At 37.3% G+C, this 25,742-nt stretch overlaps 1 protein-coding gene across 1 annotated transcript in view; it reads left to right on the plus strand.

Annotated features, from left to right (window-relative positions):
- LOC150089365 (DIS3-like exonuclease 1) overlaps positions 1–25,742 on the plus strand; it is a 280,186-nt gene that overhangs the window by 234,707 nt on the left and 19,737 nt on the right. Inside the window, exon 20 of the mRNA XM_090389957.1 lies at positions 2,411–2,716. Within this exon, the coding sequence (XP_090246083.1) occupies positions 2,411–2,716 (306 nt within the window). The remainder of the gene's footprint in view (positions 1–2,410; positions 2,717–25,742) is intronic.

The following is a 25,742-nucleotide window of genomic DNA, read 5'->3' on the forward strand; positions in this document are numbered from 1 at the left end:
CTTCACCTCTGGCATTCCCCTTCCTGAATTACTCCTCATGAGTGAATGTAGATGAAAAATACTCATTTAGTTTGTTAGCCACCTGAGCAGGATCATCAACAGTTGAACCATCAATATCCAGTGGACCAATGTGATTCATCCCTTTCCTTCTAGAGTTTACGTAGGTAAAGAACTCTTTTCTGGTTTTCTTTGCATCCTTTGCCAAGGATTTCTCATAGTCTGCCTTTGCCTGCCAATCTCCTTTGTGACTTGGTTAGAGACCAGCTTATATCTGTCATTGGCTTCCATGTCACTCATTAATTTATATGTATCCCATGCATTTTTCTTCTCTGCCATATGTCTCATTAGTTCATCTGACATCCATTTAGGCCTAAACCTTGAACAATATTTCTTAGTTGGTATGTAAAGCCTAGTAGCTTCCAAGATAAATTCTTTGAATGCTTCGCATTTTGAATTTGCTGGTGGTAACATCATCAGCTGGTCCCACTGTATAGAATTTAAATACTGTCTCAGACTATCGTAGTCACCTTTACAAAAGCAAAAACCCTTCCCTTTTACCCTGATTGTAGTTACCTCTTTGAGTAAATCCCACTTCAGCATACTGTGATCACTGCCACTCAGTGGTTCCTTTATCTGCAGATTCTTAATGCATGAAGAATCACTACTGATAATCAGATCAAGAGTATTACTCCCTCTAGTTGCCTCCCGAACATGCTGATGTAGAAAACAATCATCCAATAAATCCACAAAAACCTTGCTATGTGAGAGCGACCAACCCACAAATTCCAGTCAATATCTGGGAAATTAAAATCCCCCATTATAAGACTTTCTGATTTACTGGCCCACTTCATTTCCCTGTACAGTTTCTTATTATACTCATCAGAGGCATTAGGCCTATAGCACACTCCTACTCTCAATTTTGATCTCCCAATGCTTATGTCACACCAAACTGAGAGACACTGCACTATCCAGTGATGTTGACTGGCTTCACTTCCTTGGATTTTATGTGTTTCTTAACTAAGAGCATAACCTCTCCTCCCTTCCTATCCTTTCTGTGCACAATGTACTCTCCAAATTCCAGTTCTGCATTCCTTATATCTGTGTGACACCACGTCTCTGATATCCCAACAATATCTGCCTTTGATGTTTTGAGCAATATCTCAAATTCATCAAATTTATTTACCAAACTCCTAGCATTGGTGTACACGCAAGTATACGTGCACCTGTTCCTATTCTTAGCTACCCTAACACTGCAACAGAGTCATGGTTCAAAGACCAGCCTCACCACTTCTACAAAAACTGTATCTGTAGCCTCATCCTTCAATGGGAAAAATGTGTAAATCTGCATGGTGTAAATCAGAGAAGGACTTGGCACATGACCTGTGCCAAGAATCAACAGGCTATCACCTCTGTAGCTAGGTCAGGGCGATTCTTTATTGAACTACCCTCGTACTTCAAATTTGATCGATTTATGATTTGTTCTAGTACATTTACTGGTTCAGTGAATATTTATAGTTGTTGATTTTTTACAGGCTTCATAGAGCAATTAGCACAATTGCTATCTGTAAACATGTTCTACGAATAAACTTTATACCACTTTTAATTTATTTTGTTGTTTTAATCTTCTTAATGCTTCATTTGCTTTTGTATTTGGCAAATACAGCTTGGGTCGGAGGCACCCATAACTAATTTACAAAGACAGTCAAATAATAATTCTCCATTGTTTTTTTTTTTGCTTTATTTTTATTTATTTATATTTTTCTTACTTTATTTTTTTGTCTTTATTTTATTTTATTTTATTTGTTTCTCTTTATTTTATTTTATTTTATTTGTTTCTCTTTATTTTACTTTATTTATTGAATCATGGCTTTAGAAGATAAGTTTAATGATGTGAATAAATTCAAAGTGGTCAATAAAATCACAAAAAAATTGAGTGAAATCTTTATTTCTACCACCAAAAAAAAATGTATATGATTACTGCATCTTTTTTTTATCTATTTTTGCTCATTCGTGTTCAATGAATTATTTGTAATAATTACATCCTTTAGGTTGGTGGTGTTGAACCACCAATAAAATGTGGACCCACTTATAACATGGTCCAAAATTTTGGACCTGATTGCCTGTGTTATATCGGGTCTACAGTGCTTTCTAATATTAGGCAGCATTATTGAACATATATTTAGTGAATTGATATTTACTGTTGGAAGCTAATTTGATGTGTAATGTTGCATAGTATTTTCAGTCCCAACCTGTATATCTAATGTGTTTTGTAATAAATTCTGTGTGCATGTCATGTCACTTCCATTTATTCTCTTTCATTATCTCTCCCTGTTGTGCTTTGTATCACTTGCTTATTTCTTTCCAAAGAGTTGATTTATGATTGAGCATAATTTATTTTGTTCTTTTTTAGGCATCTGTATATTGTGAAAAAGAGAGCACAGAATTGTTCCAGGCATTTTACTTTCGGAGCAAGGGATCTGAAAAAGTTATAGCTGATGCAATTATTTACTGCCTTCGAGCAAATGGAATGCTGGTCTTTGTATCCAAGTATGCTGTTAAAGGTGCAGTCTGTCTTTGTAATAGAGAGCAGAAAGTAACTGTGGTTACAAGCAATGGTATTCAGTGGATGGAAGGACATTTAAAACAGTCAGAAAATGAGTTGTTGGTAGTGACGCCAAACTACTCACAGAGGTACAGACTCCTTGATCATATCACTGTAAGTGGATTTTATTGTTATTTTTTAAAATTTGAATTATGAACATTGCATTATATGTCATGCTTACCTTCACAATAACATTTAAATTTCATGAATTTGAAAATTGTATTATAAGAAAGTTTAATTTGACTGAAAGTTGTTCAAGGTGAGGGAAACCACTGATGAAAAAAAAAATTTACTTTATTATATCATGTTCTTAATAGTACTGAATTATATGTAAATGTAAGCTGGTCCAACCTAGTACTGTCCATTACCTGGTTAGTAGTGTAGGACATTGCACTTTTGTGCTCACCAAGAGTACTCATGTGTGAACTCTGATTACCTTATGCACAGAAAAAGACATTGAAATAGCTGCAAAACACATGAGCATGGTAGGGTTATTGTAAATTCTACTAGCACAGTAGGATTATTGTAAATTTTACCAGCACAGTATGGTTATTGTAAATAAATCAAGTGAATTGGAGCTTTTGATCATCTTAGGTAATGCTGATATTGTAGGATTAACTGAGATATGGTGCCTCCATAGCCAGGTGGGCAGGAGCAGCAGTGCATAGCACATGCTTCTTGATTAGACCGGGATTCAAGCCCGTGACTACCAAATACGGAGGATGCGGAAAGGTCAGGGAATGACCACCGCATATCCCCGGAGCAATATGGCCTTAGTTGCTAATGCTCCTAAAAAAAACCAAACAACAACAACTGAGATATGATGCCATCCAGAGGTAAGGGATATTATGAATACATTATGTTTAGCAGGAATAGGGAGGATCGAGGGGGTGGGTCATGCTTCTTATTAAAAGTTCCCTCAAAGCATCCACACTGCACTCAGAATCAGATCTGCTTCAAATGGATATTTGATGTTAAATGATGAGCAATAAAAGGAAGATAATAGTTGCAATCTGTCACAGGCCAAACAATTTTGAGAGGGACAACAAAAAAATCATTAAGTAGATCATTAAATCATTAAGTGTGAAAGGGCAAGCAACTGCAATTGTCATATTATGAGTGACTTTGTCACTCATAATATGACATAAATTGAAAATTGTGGACTGCGAATGTGCTATATGAAAACAGATTTTTAAACCATCTGAATAGTTTATATTTATTCCAACATGGAAAAAAAAGCACTGTGGGAGGAGTTCTAATGTCTTTGTCCTGGTTCTTATCTGAAATCCAAGACCTGACAGTACAGGTACCAATAGTGGGTATTGACCACAATATTATAAAATGGTTGATGTTCAAAGAAAAAGGTGAGGAGCAATTTCAGTGTGTATTTGGGGGAGGAACAATTGCAGGAAACTGGGGCACATGGGCTCAATTAAGGACTGACAACTATATGCTGTCTAGTTCATTATGAGAAGTATTAAAGAGATTTATGCTGGAAGCAATAAATGGAATGGTTCCAATGGTTGCAAAGTTCCACAAAAGGAAGATGCAGAGTTGAAGGCAAAAGAAATTTAAGGTTTAATTAAACAAAAGAAAAAACATGGAAGTTACACACTGTGATAACTCCAGTTAATAAGTATAAGCATAAATGCAACAAAACTACTATTAGGCAAAAGCTGAGAAAGAGAAATCTCTAACAAAGGGAGCTAAGAATGGTGACAAGGAATTCTACTTGTGCCTCAATAAAAAAAAATAAAAAAATAAAAAAGTACACAAATACAAAAAAAGAAGAGAATGAATCAAGTAGGCTCTTTACTTGAAGTAGAAAAGGCATAGAAAGCCCAGCAGAAGTGGCAGATAAGTTGAATAGGTATTTTGCAATTGTATTTACAGTTGAAAGATTGTTTGAACCATAGAGAAACAGTGACAAGGAGTTGGATTGCTATAAAATGTGTGACACAGCAATTTTGGATAAAAGTCTGTTGAAAAGCTCCAGAAGCACTTATATTTCCCCAGTTTATTTATTTTTCTTTTTATTTATTATTATTAGTCATATGGTGCAAGGAAGCCTAAGGCTTTTGCTGCACCAGCCAAAAAAAAAAAAAAAATTCTGAGTTACCCCTGAGAGAGAGAGAGAGAGACAGAGTCAGAAATAGAAGGAAATCACCAAGAAAGAGAAGAATGATGATATCCAGCTCAGGACACTGGGTGTGCCAAGCCCATACTCACCAGATGTGAGCCCCTGGGGGTCACCAAGGAGGTAAAAAAGATGATGTGCAACTATATGCTGGGAGGTTTTTATTCGGTAATGGGCATGATCATGGAGGCTATAGTTAGGGATACAATTCAGAACCATCTCAATAAAGAATGGTATCCTTAATGAATTTCAGTATATGTTTATGAAGGGGTAGTCTTGCCTGACCAGTCTGGTTAATTACTATTAAAAAACTATTTCATGAAATCGGCATTAAACCATAATAGTGATAATAGATCACTATTAGTGATCACTATTAATAGATAATGATAATAGATTAGTGCTCAGTCCCCTCTCTCGTTTCTACCTGCCTTGATCCTTTCAAGAGTGAGTTTGTGAATATATAGTAATGAACATATATATAATAATAATATACATATATAAAATACATGTATTATTATTGTTGCTCTTATATTATTTCTCCCTGACTGGGAGGTTCTACCCTGTGACAAGTACTGCTACCGAGTACACATGGTGGTTGTTATGTCTGGTGTTATCATTGGTCGAGGAATGCTCTGACTATTCTACAGGTGTTCGGGATTGCGGCTTTCTGGAGTTCCTTGTAGGTGTTCTCTGGGAGGACCTATTGCTGATAGGCTATGTAGGGTCTTTGACACCATACCAGTGGTGGACACGATGATTAGGATAGTTGTTACTTGTTGCGTATTCCACATTTCTTTTATCTCCTGTCTTAGGTCTGTGTACTTCCTGATCTTTTCCTCATGGGTTTTTCTGGAGGTTACCAGTGTTGGACATCGTTAAGCCATTCGGAGAGGTAGCCTTTTCCTTCTTGTTGACAAGGGTTATGTCCAGTCAGTTGTGCAGGATTGTCTGGTCCGTTATTATGGTATTATTATTATTATTATATTTTATGCAGTAATGTCTTATACAGCGGACTCTCGATTTACTGGGATGGGATTACCGGAACACTTCAAAACTTCAAATTAAAAATAAAAAAATCAACCAAAAATCATAAAATTCAAGTATTAACTAGAATAGGTATAAAACAGATATTTTGCAAGTCGTAAATAAACGACAAGAAGCTGCGTTATAAGTCGTCATTGGGAAATTAATGTACCTATTATCTTGCAACCCCTGCTGCTGGGAAAAAAAAAAAAAAGAAAGAAAGAGAGACCAAATTGTTTAGTTTGTTTTAGTGTGTCGCGTTGATTGTTGTGTTCCGTTGCACCGCAAAGAGACAAATTTTGTTTTGTTATTTATGTCAGGATGTCAATTTTTTTTTATAGTTAATTTTTTTTTTTGTTAAGAAATCGCAAAAACGATGGGTAAACGCAAAAGAGTTGTGCTTTCAGTTAAACAAAAACAGGGAATTATTCAAAAGTTCGAAAACGGTGCATCCGTTAAATCGTTAAGGAACCATCATAATCTTGGTGACCATTGATAAATATACAAAACAACAGTGGACCCAAAACCGAACCCTGTGGGACTCCACTAATAACATTAGTCCACAAAGAGCGGCACCCATTAATTCCTACCCTCTTTCTTCTCCCACTCAACCATCCTTTTATCCATTGTAGCAACTTAGCCTTAATACCATTCTGTTCCAATTTGTACAATAGTCTTCCCTGTGCAACAGTGTCAAAAGCTTTCCTGAAATCCAAATATATGATATCAAAATTATTTTTTGCAACCAGTTCCTTTGTAACCACATCATAATATCCTATCAAATTTGTCAGACAAGACTTTCCCTTAACAAACCCATGTTGTGTCTGAATTATTGCTGCAGTCTTGTCTAGATGATCCTGCAATGCATCTTTAACCAGTGGCTCCATTATTTTATCCGAAACAGAAGTTAAACTAACTGGTCTGTAATTACTCGTGTCATCCTTAGATTCCCTTTGTGAATTGGGGATACATTTGCACATCTCCAGTCCGTGGGGACTCCCCTGAGTCTAAGGATGCTCTCATAATTATGGCTAAGGGTTTGCTTAGTTGCTTTGCCACCTCCTTTAATATAACTGGATAGATCCCATCCACTCCAGGCGCCTTTCTTATGTTTAACTTCAACAATTTCTCCTCCACTTTGCTCTCAGTTATTACAAAATCATTAAGCACCCTGTTACAATTTGATAACCTTCTGCCATTTTCAAACCTTAATTCCTCATGTGTGAATGTAGATGCAAAATACTCATTCAGTTTGTTTGCTATCTGAGCAGGATCATCAACAGTCAAACCATCGATGTCAAATGGACCAATCAGATTCATTCCCTTCCTTTTAGAGTTTTTATATAAGTAAAGAAATCCTTGCTGTTTTTTCTAGCATCTTTTGCCAAGGATTTCTCGTAATCTGCCTTCGCCTGCTTAACCTCCTTTGTGACCTGATTACAGACTAGCTTATATCTGCCATAGGCTTCTGAGTCTCTTGAAAATGCATCCCATGCATTTTTCTTCTCTGTTACGAGTCTCATTAGTTCATTTGATAACCATTTAGGCCTAAACCTTGAACAATATTTCTTAATAGGTATGAAACTTTTAGTAGCATCCATGATTAATTCCTTGACTGCTTCCCACTTAGAATTTACTGTTGGTAACATCGTCAATTGATCCTACTGTACAGAATTTAAAAACTTCCTGAGAGTACTGTACTCACCTTTATGGAAGCAAAAGCGCTTTCCTTTACTCCTGATGGTAATTAAATCTTTAAGTAAATCCCACATCAGTACACTGTGATCACTGCCACCTAGTGGTTCCTTTATCTGCAAATTCTTAATACACGAATGATCACTGCTGATAATCAGATCAAGAGTATTACTCTCTCTGGTTGCCTCTCGAACATGCTGCTATAGAAAATAATCATCCAACAAAAGTCTGACTAGTGTGTGAGTGACCAACCCACAAGTTCCAGTCAATATCTGGGAAGTTAAAATCCCCCATTATAAGACATTCTGATTTACTAGCCCACTCTATTTCTCTGTACAATTGTTCATTGTACTCATTCGAGTCATTAGGCCTATAATGCACTTCTACTCTTATTTTTGCTTTCGCAGTGCTTATGTCACACCAAACTGACTCAACAGTGCACTGGGTGCACTTCTTTCGATTTTATGTTTTTCTTAATTAACAGCATAACACCTCCTTCCTATCCTGTCTATCCTTTCTGTACACATTGTACTCCCAAAATTCCAGTTCTGCATTCCTTATATCTGTGTGACACCACGTCTCTGCTATCCCAACAATATCCGCCTTTGATGTCTTGACCAACACTTCAAATTCATCCAATTTATTTACTATACTTCTAGCATTGGTATATATGCACCTATTCCTATTCACCCTAACACATTCCATATACCCACCTATTCGACGATGACTGCCATCCATCCCTGAAACTCCCAACACCCCTCACTCCAGGTCGCTACTTATTCTAATAGAAGTTGTGCAAGAATCACCTTCACCTCTGCCTGCAGCTACCATTAACCTTGTATCCCCCCAAGCTAGCAGTTTTCTTACCCAACTAACACTGCCTCGATAGCATCAGCAAATATTCTTGCACCCTTTCTATTTAAGTGTATCCCATCCCTGTAGAAGCAGTCTCTCCTGTTAACAAGTACAGACTAGGCTGAAAAAAATTCTACCCCTTGAGCCTTGCACATTCCCTCCAGGGCTGAATTGATTGACAAGGCTCTCATCATATACTCCCGTCTATCGTGTCTGGGCAGAATTGCAGACACTTTCAAATTCAATCCTAATTTCTAGCTTTTTTTCAACAGTGACCTGTACTTGTTAAGTAATTCTGCCGGTCTCCTACTCTTAATATTAGTGCCAACGTGTACTACAATATCACCTTTTGTGCCCTTAAAAGATTATAGCCTTAGTTGCTGATGCGCCAATAAACGCCCTTAAAAGATGATATCTGCTCATCAACCTTTGCCCCTGGCAGACATACCCTGGTCCTGTTCCACCTATCCTTTTTACAAAGCATGTTCCCTGTTTCCCTGATAATAGTCACCAACAACTACTAGTTCCTGTGGGACAAGCACATTCTGCCTTGGGGGTTGCTGCTGTGTCGCACGATGACCAAGTGCAAGCTCTGGTGTTGATGTGGGCAGCTGAGAGCTTGATGGGCCCTCAATTTAGATCCTTCGAGGGCATCCACTCTGTCCTTCAAGCTGTCATATAGGCCCATAGCAACCCTGAGTTTTTGCCTGATTTCCTTACACTCCTTACATCGTGCACACACAGACATCCCCCATGGCAATATCATGTTCTGTTCCAGTGAGTTCAGCAAACATTTCACAAGTTGCACATTATTTTAGGCTGTGATGTGTTGGAGAATCGCCCCCCCTCTGTTCTTCCCCGAGTCACAGCACTGCTGTCACTTTGTGCCCGTTGCTTTGCTGCTCTAGTTTGGGGCATGATATATCAAGCTTAGATGAAGGTATATCAGGCTTAGTGTCGAAGTTTGCAGATGATACAAAGTTGGCAGTGTTGTTAATGACAGTAATGACAGTGTTCTACTGCAACAGGATCTAGATAATTTGGGCAGATGGGCTAAGAAGTGGCAACTGAAGTTTAACCTTGACAAATGCAAAGTACTGCATATGGGTAGAAGTAACCTGAGAGAAAAGTACCAACTGTGTGGTACTACACTTAAGGTGGTAGAAAATGAAAAAAGACCTGGGAGTAATTGTGCAGTCAGATATGAAGTTTTCTGAGAAATGCAGACAGGCTGCCAGGGCAGGTCATTGGGTTTTGTCAATGATATATAGGAATTTTGCTAGCAGGGAAGAGAGGTGATTGTCCCTCTGTATAAGGCAATGGTCAGGCCATGCCTTGAGTACTGCGTGCAGGTCTGGAGGCCTCATTTTAGGAAGGATGTAGATTTACTTGATCGTGTACAGAGAAGGGCAAAAAGATTGGTGAGGGAAATGAAGGGATTCTCTTACCAACAGAGGCTTAAGTTCTGCAAATTGCAGTGTCTGGAGACTAGGCACCTGCGCGGTGATCTGATTGAGGTTATAAGGCGTTGAATGGGTTCAGCACGCTGAATTCTGATGGGATCCTTCCACTTGTTCAGATTACGAACCTAAGGGGGCATAAATTCAAATTAAGAAAGGAGAGATGTAGAATAGATGTGCGGAAATTTGCCAGCGGGGTGGTTAATTGCTGGAACAAACTTCCGTCTGTCTTTGTGTAAGTTGATAGGTTGAATAAATTTAAGGAGGAACTGGACAGGCATTTGGAGAGGGAATGGTGTGTTTTTTTTTTTTTTTTTTTTGGCTGATGCTGCATAAGCTCATACACTTGCTTTCTTGCATCACGTGCTACTACTACTACTACCACCAAACCATATGCAACATCGTAAAAAATGAAAGGAAGCTATCAGATTTAAAATCGACATCACAAAAAATAAATGGAAGCATTGTATTGGACACTCGAGTAGTATGTGGTAAGTTTTTTCATTTTTTATCTATTGCCATATTTTTTACGTAGGTTGCTGAACATTTTTTGATACAGTAAGTCACCGACTTACGCAACTAAATTTTTTTCGCTCAATTTTTTTTTTTTTTTTAGTTTTGTAAAATTTAAAACAAAAAAAAAAATAATGAGCAATCAATAACAATGATCATGGCACACACAAATTGCACAAGTGAGATTTGGAGTAACAAGCAAAAAAAATAGGAAAGAAGAAGATTTTTGCAATTTATTTATGATTTTTTTTTAAATTTCATTTTGACCGTTATCATGGTGCCGACTAATAGAATAAGTCACAGCGGTACTAGTAAATCTACCAAGAAAAGGAAAACGATCGATTTGGATCAGAAAATTAAACTAATAAGAATGTATGAAAATGGTCAAACATTAAAAAGTATCACGCTAAATTCAGATTTGTCAATAATAATATAGTAGCAATATATTATTAGTCATTCCCGAGTTACGCAAAACTCGACAAAGTAGAAGTCCTGGAACGTATCTCGGGGACTTCTGTATTTTTGGATTATTCAGGATTTGTTTTTTACCTTCTATCCTGGAAAATCGAGAGTCTACTGTATATCTATTTATTTATTTCTTAATTCAACTTCTGGATCTCAATTCCAGAGAATTTCAGCTTTTTAAATCCAAATATCAGACAACAGTAACAGGTGTAATTTCCTCCTTTGATTTTCATTATGATATTTTTGCTGCACTCTATTAAAACTGTGTTTACTCTTAGTTGAAAACACATATAGGAGATGGTAGAATATACTTTAAGATTTCAAGACAGTTTGTATGTTAATGGAGACTTTGTTTGAAATGACCCAAGAACATAAATAAATATATTTATATATAACCCCCTCCCCACATCCAGAGCTTATACATGAAAAAGATAATTTTCATATAAAAAATTTTGAAGGTACATCTCCAGAACAAGGCAGTATAGGAAAAGCTGTAAAAGGTTTCTGATGATTTGATCGTAGATACATGGATGGGTTCTGGTTCTTGCAACCAGAACCATCACCGGCTCATGTTACTTCAAAATGACTTTAATTGGTGTTACAGTTATAGTCTGAAAAATGGAAATTGGAAGATATGGTCTAGGAAAATGATTTAATGCTGGGAATGAAAGTGGTTTTGCATCTGGAGAGCACAAATCAAGGAGTTAATTATAAGCTTGGGATGAGAGTGAGTGAGGGATTGAGAATGAAAGAGACTTAAGAATTGTGATATCATATATGAAATAATTTTTCATTTAGGCAGATAGGAAGGCCATAGTGTCTTGCCTATGATTTATTGCGCCTCTGTAACTCGGTAAAGTATGTTATTGTACCTCTGTATAAAAATATGATAAAACTGCATTTGGAATATTGTATTCAGGTGGTAGCTGCACTTCAAAAAAAGATATCCTCTAGAGAGGATTCAAAAATGGGTGACCAGATTGGTGAGGAATCGTAATCAATGTCTAGATGAAGAACAGCTTACAAGGTGTGGACTGCAAAGCTTGGTAGCTAGACATCTTAGGGGAACCTGATTGAAATAATTTTCTATTTAGGCAAACAAATGAATGAGGGAGAAGTTATATTCTTGCAAGAAAGAAATATATACGGGTTGTTTCATAACACACACACATGCTACGCTTTCAGTGCGCCTCCGTAGCCAGGTGGGAAGGAGCAGCAGTGCATAGCACACGCTTCTTGATTAGACCGGGGTTCGAGCCCGTCACCACCAAATACGGAGAATGCGGAAAGGTCAGGGAATGACCACCGCATATCCCGGAGCAATATGGCCTTAGTTGCTAATGCTCCTAAAAACCAAATAACAAACAAGCTACGCTTTCAGAATCGATTCAGGACCTGAAAACAGTGAAAAAGTTAATGTAAGCATGTTTCCAGTTCTGAAAAGTTATGGGGCCTATGGCTGTTTGAATTTTAAACAAGTTAGGTAATGTTTGTGGTATGTTACATTCCAGGCATGCTTGATTTTTTTAATTGACTTTTCATTTTCTGTGATTAATAAAAGTGAAAAGTAAATAATTAACTTGTTGCTGTTTAATTATTAATTAAATAATAGGTCTAGGAAACAACTACTGATATATAAAAGTAGTTGTTTTCACTGCACACAGCTGAACATAAATAATTTACAAAAAGAACGTTTTGTATTGTACTTTATTTATTTCCTTCTGAATTTTAATAAAAATTGAAATATTTCACATATTTCCTGTTCTATGATTTCATAAATTTAACAAAAAGCAACACATGATTCAGATCCCAGAATGCTGTCTATGCCTTTCGTAATGTATTTTACTTATTTCTTTCTGGATTTTAATAACAGCTGAGATATAACATGTTTATTACATTTAATTATATTTAATATATCACATTTTTACTGTGATTAATATAATAAGCAAATAGTAATAGTTCATAATTTATGTATATAGTAAACTGATAGCAAAAAAATAAGCTCCTCAAAAAGCAATCAGACTTTTGTGCATTAACTGAGAACATTTCCTTTCTGCATGAACACTTGTTGTAGTATATTAGATTGATACGGAATAGCGTAACATATATCTCAAACTTGATAGCTTAAGTAAAACTAGATAGTATAATATGTAGCACTGTATTAGGAATCTGTTAGCTTAGTGTAGTAATGTCACTTAAAGTATAATCAATTAAATTTATAAATTTTATTAATTTTCGTTGTTAAGTAAATTGTATTTAAATGGAAATCATGCCCCACACTAGAGTAGCAAAGCAATGTGCACGAATTAGTGGGAGTGCTGTGGCACGGGGAAGAACTAAAGAGGACAATTCTCCAGAATGTGAAATGTTCACTGGCTTTCTGGAACAGGACATGATCTAGCAAAGGATGTCTTTGTGAAGAAAGTAGATGCCAACTCATCGTTCTGATGAGTATTTATGAGAGTTTAAGGTGTAGGATAGTTGCCCTCGAAAGAATTAAATTGGGGGCCCATCAAGCTCTTAGTTGCCCAACTTGACGGCAGAACTCATGCTTATGCATCAGGCAACATAGTGGCAATATTTGGGAATACGAGAAATATATTGCGCAAAAAGGATAGGTGGAATAGAACCAGGGTATGTCTGCTAGGGGCAAAAGTTTATGAATCTGTAGACAAGATATCATCTTTTAAGGGCACAAAAGGTAATATTGTTGTACACGTTGACACTAATGATATAAGTGTAGAAGATCTGCGGACTTAACAAGTACAGGTCAATGTTGAAAAAACAGTCACGAGTTAGGGTTAAATTTGAAAGTATCTGCAATTTTGCCCAGACATGATAGGAGGGAGTATATGATGAGAGCCCTGGAGAGATTGTGCAAGACTCATGGGGTAGAATTTTTTTTTCAGTGTCGTCTGTGCTTATTAACGGGAGAGATTTCTTCTACAGGGATTGGGATACACTTAAATAGAAAAGGTGCAAGAATATTAGCTGATGCTATCGAGGCAATGTTAGATGTTTCAGAAAACTGCTAGCTTGGGGGGGGGGATTCACAGACTAATAGATTAACAGTAGCCACAGGCAGAGGTGGAAGTGATTCTTGCACTGCTTCTATTGGAATGAGCAGCAGCCTGGAGAGCAAGATTCTGGGGATTTTGGGAAGTGCTGGGAGTCATCATGAAACAAGTAAATACATGGACTGTGTTAGGGTAACTAAGGGTAAGAACAGGTGTATGTACACCAATGCTACAAAGGGTAAGAGCAGGTGCAATGTACACCAGTGTTAGGAGTATAATAAATAAATTTGATGAATTTGAAGTGCTGATCAAGATATCAATGGTGTATATTGTTGGGCTATCAGAGATGTAGTGTCACAGAGATATAATGAATGCAGAATAGGAATTTGGGGGGTACAATGTGCACAAAAAGGATAGACAGGATAGGAAGGGAGGAGAGGTTATGCTGTTAGTTAAACACAAAATCTAAGGCAGTGCATCCAGTTGACATGGGTGGACTCTGCAACGTTGAGTCAGTTTGGTGTGATATAAGCACTGGGAAAGCAAAAATGAGATTTGGGGATTAACAGTAGCCAGTGGCAGAGGTGGAAGTGATTCTTGCACTGCTTCTATTGAAATGAGCAGAAGTCTGAAAAACAGGATGCAGGATATTTCAGAGACTGCTGGGAGTCATTGCGGTACAAGTAAACACATGGGTTGTGTTAGGGTAGCTAAGAATAGAAACAGGTGCATGTATACCTGCGTGTACACCAATGCTAGGAGTTTGGTAAATAAATTTGATGAATTTGAGGTATTGCTCAAAACATCAAAGGCAGATATTGTTGGGATATCAGAGACGTGGTGTCACACAGATATAAGTAATGCGGAACTGGAATTTGGGGAATACAATGTGTATAGAAAGGATAGACAGGACAGGAGGGGAGGAGGGGTTATGCTATTAATTAAGAAACACATAAAGTCCAAGGAAGTGAAGCCAGTCGACATCGATGGACAGGGCAGCGTCGAGTCAGTTTGGTGTGACATAAGCATAGGGAAATCAAAATTGAGAGTAGGAGTGTGCTATAGGCCTAATGACTCTGATGAGTATAATAAGATATTGTACAGGGAAATAGAGTGGGCCAGTAAATCAGAGAGTCTTATAATGGGGGATTTTAATTTCCCAGATATTGACTGGAATTTGTGGGTTGGTCACTCGCACACTAGCAAGGCTTTTGTGGATTTATTGGATGATTGTTTTCTACATCAGCATGTTCGTGAGGCAACGAGAGGGAGCAATACTCTTGATCTGATTATCAGTAGTGATTCCTCATGCATTAAGAACCTGCAGATAAATGAACCACTAGGTGGCAGTGATCACAGTGTGTTGAAGTGGGATTTACTCAAGGAGGTAACTACCATCAGAGGTAAAGGGAAGGGTTTTTGTTTTCGTAAAGGCGACTATGATGGTCTGAGACAGTATTTAAATTCTATACAGTGGGACCAACTGATGATGTTACCAACAGCAAACTCAAAATGGGAAGCATTCAAGGAACTAATCTTGGAGGCTACCAGGCTTTACATACCAACTAAGAAATATTGTTCAAGGTTTAGGCCTAAATGGTTGTCAGATGAACTAATGAGACATGTGGCAGAGAAGAAAAATGCATGGGATACATACAAATTAATGGGTGACATGGAAGCCTATGATAGATATAAGTTGGTCTGTAACCAAGTCACAAAGGAGATTAGGCAGGCAAAGGCAGACTATGAAAAATCCTTGGCAAAGGATGCAAAGAAAAACAGAAAAGAGTTCTTTACATACTTGAACTCGAAAAGGAAAGGGATGAATCAGATTGGTCCACTGGATATTGATGGTTCAACAGTTGAGGATCCTGCTCAGGTGGCTAACAATCTAAACGAGTATTTTGCATCTACATTCACGCATGAGGAGTTATTCAGGAAGGAGAATGATGTAGGTAAAGTAAACATTGGCAGTGAGCTGGATGATTTTGTAATAACTGAGAGGAAAGTGGAGGAGAGATTGTTGGGGATAAACATAAAAAAGGCACCTGGGGTGGATGGGATCTATCCAGTTATATTAAAGGAGGCAGCAAAGGAAGTAAGCAAACCCTTAGCCATAATTATGAGAGCTTCCTTGGACTCAGGGGAGGTACCTATGGACTGGAGATGTGCAAATGTGACCCCAATTCACAAAGGAGGTTCAAAGGCTGACACAAGTAATTATAGACCTGTTAGTTTAACTTCTGTTCCAGGTAAATTAATGGAGGCACTGGTTAAAGAAGCACTGCAGGATCATCTAGACAAGAATTCAGTTATAGCTCAGACGCAGCATGGTTTTGTTAAGGGCAGGTCTTGCCTGACCAATTTGATTGGATACTATGATGTAGTCACAAAAGAACTGGATGCAGGGAATAACTTTGATATTATATATTTGGATCTTAGAAAGGCTTTTGATACTGTTGCACATGGAAGACTGCTGCACAAATTGGAGCAGTGTGGCATTGGAGGCAAATTGCTGCTATGGATAAGGGGATGGTTGAGTGGCAGAAGACAGAGAGTGGTAATCAATGGACACTGCTCAACGTGGACTAATGTTATTAGTGGAGTTCCTCAAGGTTCAGTGTTGGGTCCGTTGTTGTTTTCGGTGTTTATGAATGATATTGATGATGGGATATCAAGTTTAATGTCCAAGTTTGCAGATGATACAAAGGTTGGCAGGGTCGTTAAGGACAATACTGACGCTATGCTGCTGCAACAGGATCTGGACAGGTTGAACAGATGGGCTGAGAGGTGGCAAATGAGGTTTAACATCGACAAATGTAAAGTGCTGCATATGGGAAACAGTAACCCCAGAGCAACGTATCAACTCTGCGGTACTACACTGACAGTGGTGGAGAATGAAAAGGACCTGGGGGTAATTGTGCAGGCAGATATGAAGTTCTCTGAGCAGTGCAGACGAGCTGCAAGAGTAGCTCATGGTGTCTTGTCAATGATATACAGGAATTTTTCTAGCAGGGATAAGGAGGTGATTATTCCATTGTATAAGGCAATGGTAAGGCCACATCTTGAGTACTGTATACAGGTCTGGAGGCCTCATTTCAAGAAGGATGTAGAGCTGCTGGAACGGGTACAGAGAAGGGCAACAAGATTAGTAAATGGAACAAAGGGTTGGTCTTACGAAGAAAGGCTTAAGTTTTGCAAATTACAGAGTCTGGAGACTAGGCACCGGCGAGGTGATCTGATAGAGGTGTATAAGGCTTTGAATGGTTTGAGCATGCTCAATGCCAATGGGATTCTTCATCTTTCTCAGAATAATCACCTCAGAGGGCATAAATTCAAATTGAGGAAGGACGGATGTCGGATAGATGTGCGGAAATTTGCCTTTGGCCAGCGGGTGGTTGGTTGGTGGAACCGACTTCCATCACTGGTTGTTGAAGTTGATAGCCTAAACAAATTTAAAGCTCAACTGGACAGGTATTTCGAACGAACGGATGGGTGAAATGGGAGTGGGTTTTTTTTTTTTTTTTTTTTTGTTTTTTTTGGCTGATGCTGAATAAGCTTACTTTCTTGCATCATATGCCTCTGCTAATGCTAATGCTAATGCTAATGCAATGTGCACAAAAAGGATAGACAGGATAGGAAGGGAGGAGAGGTTATGCTGTTAGTTAAACACAAAATCTAAGGCAGTGCATCCAGTTGACATGGGTGGACTCTGCAACGTTGAGTCAGTTTGGTGTGATATAAGCACTGGGAAAGCAAAAATGAGATTAGGCGTACGTTGTAGGCCTAATGAGTCATTGAACAACTGTACAGAGAAATAGAGAGGGCCAGTAATCAGAATGTCTTATAACAGGAGATTTTAACTTACCAGATATTGACTGGAACTTGTGGGTTTATTTGTAGATTTATTGGATGATTATTTTCAAACAGCAGCGTGTTTGAGAGGCAACCAGAGGAAGTATTACTCTTGATCTGGTTATCAGGAGTGATTATTTGTGCATTAAGAATATGCAGATAAAGGAACCACTAGGTGGTAGTTATCACAATGTACCAATGTGGGATTCACTTAAATATGTAACTACCATCGAGGCTAAAGGGAAGGGCTTTTTCTTTTGTAAAGGTGCGTACATGGGTCTCAGAAAATTTTTAAATTCTATCCATTGGGACCAACTGATGTTACCAACAGCAAATTCTAAATGGGAAGTATTCAAAAAATTAATCTTGGAAGCTACTAGGCTTTTCATACCAAGTAAGAAATACTGTTGAAGGTTTAGGCCCAAATGGATGTCAGATGAACTAAAGAGACTCATGGCAGAGAAGAAAAATGCATGGAATACATAAATTATCAGACAACACAGAAGCCTATGGTAGATACAATCTACCATGGGCTGTAATCAAGTCACAAAGGAGGTTAGGCAAGCGAAGGCAGATTACGAGAAATCTTTAGCAAAGGATACAAAGAAAAACAGCAAAGAGTTCTTTACTTATGTAAACTCTAGAAGGAAGGGGATGAATCAGATTGGTCCACTTGATATCGATTGTTTGACTGTTGACCCTGCTCAGATAGCTGAAAACCGAATGAGTATTTTGCATCTACATTCACACACGAGGAATTCTGAAGGGAAGTGGAGAACTGAAGCTTCTTAAACTCTAACAGGGTGCTAAATGATTTTGTAATAACTGAGAGCAAAGTGGAGGAGAAATTGTTGAAGTTAAACATAAGAAATGCACCTGGGTTGGATGGGATCTATCCAGTTTTATTAAACGAGGCATCAAAGGAAGTAAGGAAACCAGTAGGCATAATTATGATAACATCCTTGGACTCAGGGGAAGTCCCCATAGACTGGAGATGCGCAAATGTATCCCCAATTCACAACGGGGGATCAAAGGGTGACATTAGTAATTACAAATCAATTAGTTTAACTTCTGTTCCAGGGAAAATAATGGAATCACTGGTTAAAGAAGCATTGTAGGATCATGGGTCCAGATGATCCAAACTTTAAGAGAAGCGGGCCACATATGAATTTTTGGAATGTTTGGCGGACTGGTGAAAATTCCTAATTACTGAAAAACTACATTCCCTGTATATCTTTAGTGTTATGCAGAGAAACAAATTTTATACTTATATCTACAGATTCAAAAATAAATCGATGGATATGTAATATATAAAATATAACTGTTTATATCAAATTTTAATTACTTATTTATTGTACTAATCACACAGAAGTACAGTCAGTAATACAACAAAATTAATTATTACTTATTTATTGTACTAATCACAAAAATACAGCTAGTAATACAACAAAATTTTAATTAATGCAATGAATGTGGTTGTAGAGTGTGACTAAGTTTCCTAATATCAGATTTTAAAGTACTAGTTCCAATTCTTAAAAAGTTATGTAAATGTGAGTCAGTTAGATGTGTTCATATTTTTGATTTTTTCATGTATTCTTTCTTGCAAGATTTTTAATTTTTGGATAATCAGACTCAGAAAATGTTAAATAAAATTGAATTAGATTTTCATTTTTAAATATTGTCTTCAGTGCATCATTAGATTGAAGATCTACCAAACTCTAGAAGATCTATCAACACCATTGATGGGTACATCAAACAGATTTTGAAAAAGTTCAAACGTCTTTGAATTATTTTTAAAATCAGAAAATCTAGCCAAAAAATTTTCCCACAATAAACTTTGAACAAAATTTTCAGTGGAAAAATTACAGCTAGGCATATTTTTAGATAAATTATTTCGAAACATGGAAAATGTGAAAATTATTCCGAAGTGCTGACTTTTAAATAACTCCAGTTTTGTTTCAAATGCTTTGGCATAATACTATTCATTGACAAGTTTGTCTTGTCCTTGTAGTTTCTTATTAAGAAAATTCAAGTGTTCACATATATCTGCTAAAAAGGCAAGGTTCCACAACCATTTGTGATCTGACAGTTCGGGAACAAGTTTCAGTTTTGCTTTCATAAATAGATCCATTTTGATCCTAAGTTCAAAAAAATTGCTTCAACACATTGCAGCGACTCAATCATCATACTTCAGTGTGGCCCAACAAATGACTGTATCAGCCTCAATAGTTTCAAGAAAGTTTTTGAATTGCCAATGATTCAGACCAGTCTTGTGAATAAAATTTTCTGTTGATATTACAGTTGACATGAGTGAATCTACGTCCAAACATTTTCCACACAAAGACGGCTGGTGAATTATACAATAAAATTACATTGTTTTTTTAATATTTTTACTCTCAAGATATTTTTGAAGCTGACCCATGAACCCAGTTTTAGTACCGACCATATTTTTAGCACCATCTGTCGTAACTGCTGATAGCAAATCCCAATTGAATTTGAGGCTGTCAATTGCTTTTGACAACTCAAAAACATATTTTCATCCGTTGATGTATCTTTCAAGCTTATTAATGCAACTAGCTCTTCAGTTACTGCAAAATTTTGATTTACACCTCAGATATAAATTAGTAATTGAACTGTATGGCTTGTATCTTTACTCTCATCGTTTGCTATTGAAAAATGTGTGTATTCACAAACTTTTTCTACAAGTTGATTTCAAACATCGACTCCTAAATCTTCAATTCTTCTCGTAAAAGTTGATGAAGATAAACTTACAGACGCAAAATTCTTTACTTTCTCAGAACATACTTCTGCAATTGCCATATAAATTCTCCATCCATAAAGGCCCTTCCTTCTTCGGCAATTATTTGGGAGGTTTGAAAACTAGCTCTAACTGCAGATAAATTTTGATGAGTAAAAGTTCTAATCTTCTGTTGTTGACTTTGAAAAGTTTGGGTTAATTTTTAGAGTTTTTTTTCTGCCACAAAGCTCCTTGAAATTTATTGTAATTTGAGGCATGTTTTGTGGTGTAGTGACGTTTCACATTACATTCCTTGAACACCGACAAGGCTACATTGCAAATAAGACACATGCAAATATCATCGAGCAGTGCAAAAAAGTAATTAATTGGCCACTGCTCATTAAAAATTCAACACTCAGCATTGACTTTTCTTTTTTTTTCGACATCATCTATGACATGATTTTTTTTGGGGTCACAGGAACAAAAAAAAAATACTCACCAATATTGAAGTAATCAAGCACTGATGTGTCAAAATTTTATGAAATATTTTAACATAAAAGTTATTATTATATTCATATCACTCTTATATCACATGAAAGTAATAATATAGTTTAACAAGGTGACGTTTCGGGTATCTTACTTATAGCCATCATCAGACCATGCTGTGGGGGCGAACAGAAAGGGCCACAAATTTGAATATTTTAGGATATTACAGTTCAATTACCAATAATGCAGTTACCAATATTACAATTCTGAAGTATTAAGTTTTGAATTGCTTTTACAATAGAAAACAGGAAATGTAAGGTAATACAAAGAGATTAAATTCATACCTGCTGATGCTACCAGAAACTTTATGTACATACAGGCTGCCAGCAGTTAATTTATAGTAGAGGGATTAACTCCGTTAACTAATAGGATAGTGTCATGTTTTTATCCTAGATCTGGGGTTCTCATATAGTAGAAACCATGGGTGACCTTTGCTCCCATACTCTGAACATCAGGGTTCATGTACAGGCTGGTTCAGGATCTTACCGATACCAATCATAAGACCATGCAGCTGGTGCCAGGTTTATCGTGGATCGCCAATTCTTGTGTAGTGGAAGCCTAGGGTGACATTTGCTCCCATACTCTGAACATCGGGGTTGGTGTTGCAGGCTTGCAAAGGATTAGGAAATTATCTCTAACCCCTATTGCTATTTAATGACAGGGTCAAGATTAACAGATTATTTTAATAATGTTTCAAAGAATAGCTTTGAGTGGAAATAACAGAATTAATATCTAACACGGCTAAGCGGATGACACAGAAGCGTCAATACTATTAATCAACCGACAAATGATAAAATAATTTGTAAAATGTGTTTTTCATAAATTTTATTGTGATCTAATAGAAACATTAATTTTTACGATCTAATTGAAATATCTGCGGGCCAGATCCAGCCCACAGACTGTAGTTGGGGAATCCCTGATCTAGACACGACTGCAGTAATAATTCAGACACAGCATGGGTTTGTTAAGGGGCAGTCTTGTCTAACCAGTTTGATTAAATACTGTGATATGGTCACAAAGGAACTGAATGCAAAAAATAATTTTGATGTCATATACAGTAGATTCCAGTTATTTGGGACACTTTGGGACTCGTGCATTTTGGCCTGATTAAGCAGCTGTCCCAATTATGGGAAGTTTCATGTAGTTAAAAATACAGTGGACTCCCGCTTTACGATTGATTCTCTGTACAATTAAATCACATTGGACTCACCATAGCTAATTACCGTTCACTATACGATATGTAGTAAGCGCCGGTCATTGTGATCATGTTTGCAAATTGAATTTTAAATCTATCAAACAGCGATTCTAATTAGCAAAAATAGGAGGAATATTATCCACAGACTATAAAAGTAAAGATATTTTAAGCACAAATTTACAGTTTATTACCTTACCAATTAAAAATTAAATGATAGATGAAAATCGGAAGAATATTTTCCACAGGTTAACAAAATAAAAATAAATTTACGCTTACGTGCATAGCTTAATTAATATGTACTGTGATATGTACATACTAACTACAGTAGTTGATATTTCTGTTCACTGACATTTGGGGGAGGTGTTAAAATTTAAAACAGATTGAGTTTAATATCCATTTATAATAGGTTGCACCAACAGAAAAGCCCAATAAACAAGAGGACTGCTAATTGTTTTTATTGTTTTATGGTTGTGACCTCCGGAAATTTGACTGAAGCACATGGTATAGTCGGAGACAATCATAGGGTAATCTCAAGTGCTGTGGTCTCCTGCCCCGATTAAATGGCATGTCACAATTAAGTGAAGTAAACCCTGGCTATTTTCTCGATTGGGTTCTGTTCTTTAAGGTTTGTCCCAAATAAACGGCTGCCCCAATAAACCAGTGGCCCAGATAACCAGAATCCACTGTATTTGGATTTCAGGAAAGCTTTTAATACTGTTGCACATGGAAGATTACTGTACAAATTGGAACAGAATAGCTTTAAGAGCAAGTTGCTACAATGGATAAAAGGATGGTTGAGTGGAAGAAGACAGAGAGTGGTAATCAGTGGACACTGCTCTTCATGGACTATAATGTTGAAATTTGCAGATAATACAAAGGTTAGCAGGGTTAGTAATGACAGTATGCTACTGCAACAGGATCTAGAAAAGTTGGGCAGATGGGCTGAGAAGTGGCAACTGAAGTTTAACATTGACAAATGCAAATTACTGCATATGGGTAGCAGTAACCCAAGAGAAATGTAGCAATTGTGTGGTACTATCCTCAGGGTAGTGGAGAATGAAAAAGACCTGGGGGTAATAGTGCAGTCAGATATGAAGTTTTCTGAACAGTGCAGACAGGCTGCCAGAACTGGTAATGGGATCATATCAGTGATATACAGGAATTTTTGCTAGCAGGGATAAGGAGGTGATTATTCCCTTGTATAAGGTAGTTGTCAGGCCACATGTTGAATATTGTGTACAGGTCTGGAGCCCTCATTTCAGGAACGATGTAAAGATGTGCAGAAATTGCCTACAGCCAGCGAGTAGTTGATTGCTGGAACAAAGTTCTGTCTGACACATTGTGCTTTGGTAAGATGTGACCAACTATCAGCAGAGGGGTGCCCAGATATTAGTGGTAGGCCAGTGTGAGTTGTTCTGAATTTCTCCATTTTATATGATAAAGTTTTCTTAATGGTTTTAGTGGAGCATTGAAATTAATACAAGGTATGGCTATTAACTAACGAGACTGTGTGTGCAGCCACTACACATCAAATGCCACCTGTGAGACAAAAGCACATCAGTTGACCTTGAACCTTTCTCTAGTTGTCTACCAAGTCACATTCCAACATGTTTATTTGCTTTGCAGTGAGACAGGTTTTCATTTTGTGTTTTTGCAGTTTGCTGGAAAGTTTACAGACAAAATAATTGAACCAAGAATCAACCTCAATTTTAACAAAAAAAAATAAAGAAAACACCACCTGAAAGTTATGAGTTATGTCAAGTTTATGTGGGTAGATATGTCAAGAGCTCACGTGTTTGAATGGCATAAAAGTTTTTAGAAGGAAGAGAGATTGTGGAAGATGATGAACAACCAGGTCATCATTCATGAAAAATGATGAAAATGTGGATCGGTTAAAAACATTAATTAGAAGTGATCATCGTTTATGCATTAGAATTGTTGTATTAGAACTTAGTGTTGACAGAGAAACAATTAGACAAAATATAACTGAAAATTAATAGGCATGAGAAAAGTATACACCAAAAATTTTGAATGAAATCAAAGAATGATAAATCTCCATGGTTCTGAAGATGTTTTTAAAAAAATTAAACATGATACAGGCTGTCTGACTATTGTAATTACTTTCACTGTAAGCTGGCTGTTTCAGTATGACCCAGAAACTAACAGACAGTCAATTCAGTGGAGGACAACAATCCCCCAGATCAGAAATGAAAACAAACCATGCTTCTTTGTTTTATTTGGTATCGAAGGAATTATTGTGGTTGAATACATCTCGCCAAATCAAATTGTCAATAAAAAATACTACATTGAAGTTCTGACAAGGCTGTGTGAAAAAATTTGAAGAAAGAGGGATCTGAATTGTGGAAAGATGGTTGGAGACGACATCTTTCCACAAGATGGTTCAAGACAACACTCCAAGATGTGCTCTCTCTCTTCACCAGTTTCTGGCCAAAAACAAATCCCTGTGTGAGAACATGCACTCCCTACTTGCCAGACCTAGTTCCTTAAAATGTAGTAGTAGTAGTAGTAGAGGCATATGATCATTTGGCATCAGCCAAAAAAAAAAAACATTTCACACATCCATTCCCTCTAAAAGTTTCTCCAGTTCCTCCTTGAATTTATTTAAGCTATCAGCTTCCACAACAGCAGATGGAAGTTTGTTCTAGCAGTTAACTACCCGCTGGCTAAAGACAAATTTCTGCACATCTATTCTACAACTGTCTTTCCTCAGTTTGAATTTATGCTCCCTCAGGTTTGTAATCTGAGCAAGAGAAAGAATCCCATCAGAATTGAGCATTCAAGGCCTTATACACCTCAGTCAGAACACCTTGTCGGTTCCTAGTCTCCAGATGCTGCAGTTTGCTGAACTTAAGCCTTTCTTGGTAAGAGGACTCCTTCGTTCCCCTCACCAACCTTGTTGCCCTTCTCTGTACTTGCTCAAGCAACTTTACATCCTTCCTAAAATGAGGCCTCCAGTACTGTACACAGTACTCAAGGCTTGGTTTGACCTTTGCCTTATACAAAGGGATAATCATGTCCTTTTCCCTACTAGCAAAATTCCTGTATATCAATGCCCCATGACCTGCTCTGGCAGCCTGTCTGCACTGCTCAGAAAACTTCATATCTGACTGCACAATTACCCCCAGGTCTTTTTCATTCTCTACCACCCTAAGTGTAGTACCACACAATTGGTACATTTCTCTGGGGTTACTTCTATCCATATACAGTACTTTGCATTTGTCAATGTTAAACTTCAGTTGCCACTTCTCAGCCCATCTGCCCAACTTTTCTAGATCCTGTTGCAGTAGCACACTGCCATTACTGTCATTATCAACCCTGCCAACCTTTGTGTCATCTGCAAACTTGGACATTAAGCCTGATATACCTTCATCAATATCATTGATAAATACACAAAACAACAGTGGACCCAACACCGAACCCTAGCGGAATCCACTAATAATATTAGTCCATGAAGAGCAACATCCACTGATTACCACTCTGTCTTCTGCAACTCAATCAACTTTTTATCCATTGTAGCAACTGCCTTTAATACCATACTGCTCCAATTTGTCTTCCATGCTCAACAGTATCAGAAGCTTATTTGCTGGAAATAAGCTTTACTGAAATCAAAGTATATGATAT

This window comes from Mastigoproctus giganteus, chromosome 2, assembly GCF_048544385.1.
Source record: "Mastigoproctus giganteus isolate SK-2022 chromosome 2, ASM4854438v1, whole genome shotgun sequence".
NCBI lineage: Eukaryota > Metazoa > Arthropoda > Arachnida > Uropygi > Thelyphonidae > Mastigoproctus > Mastigoproctus giganteus.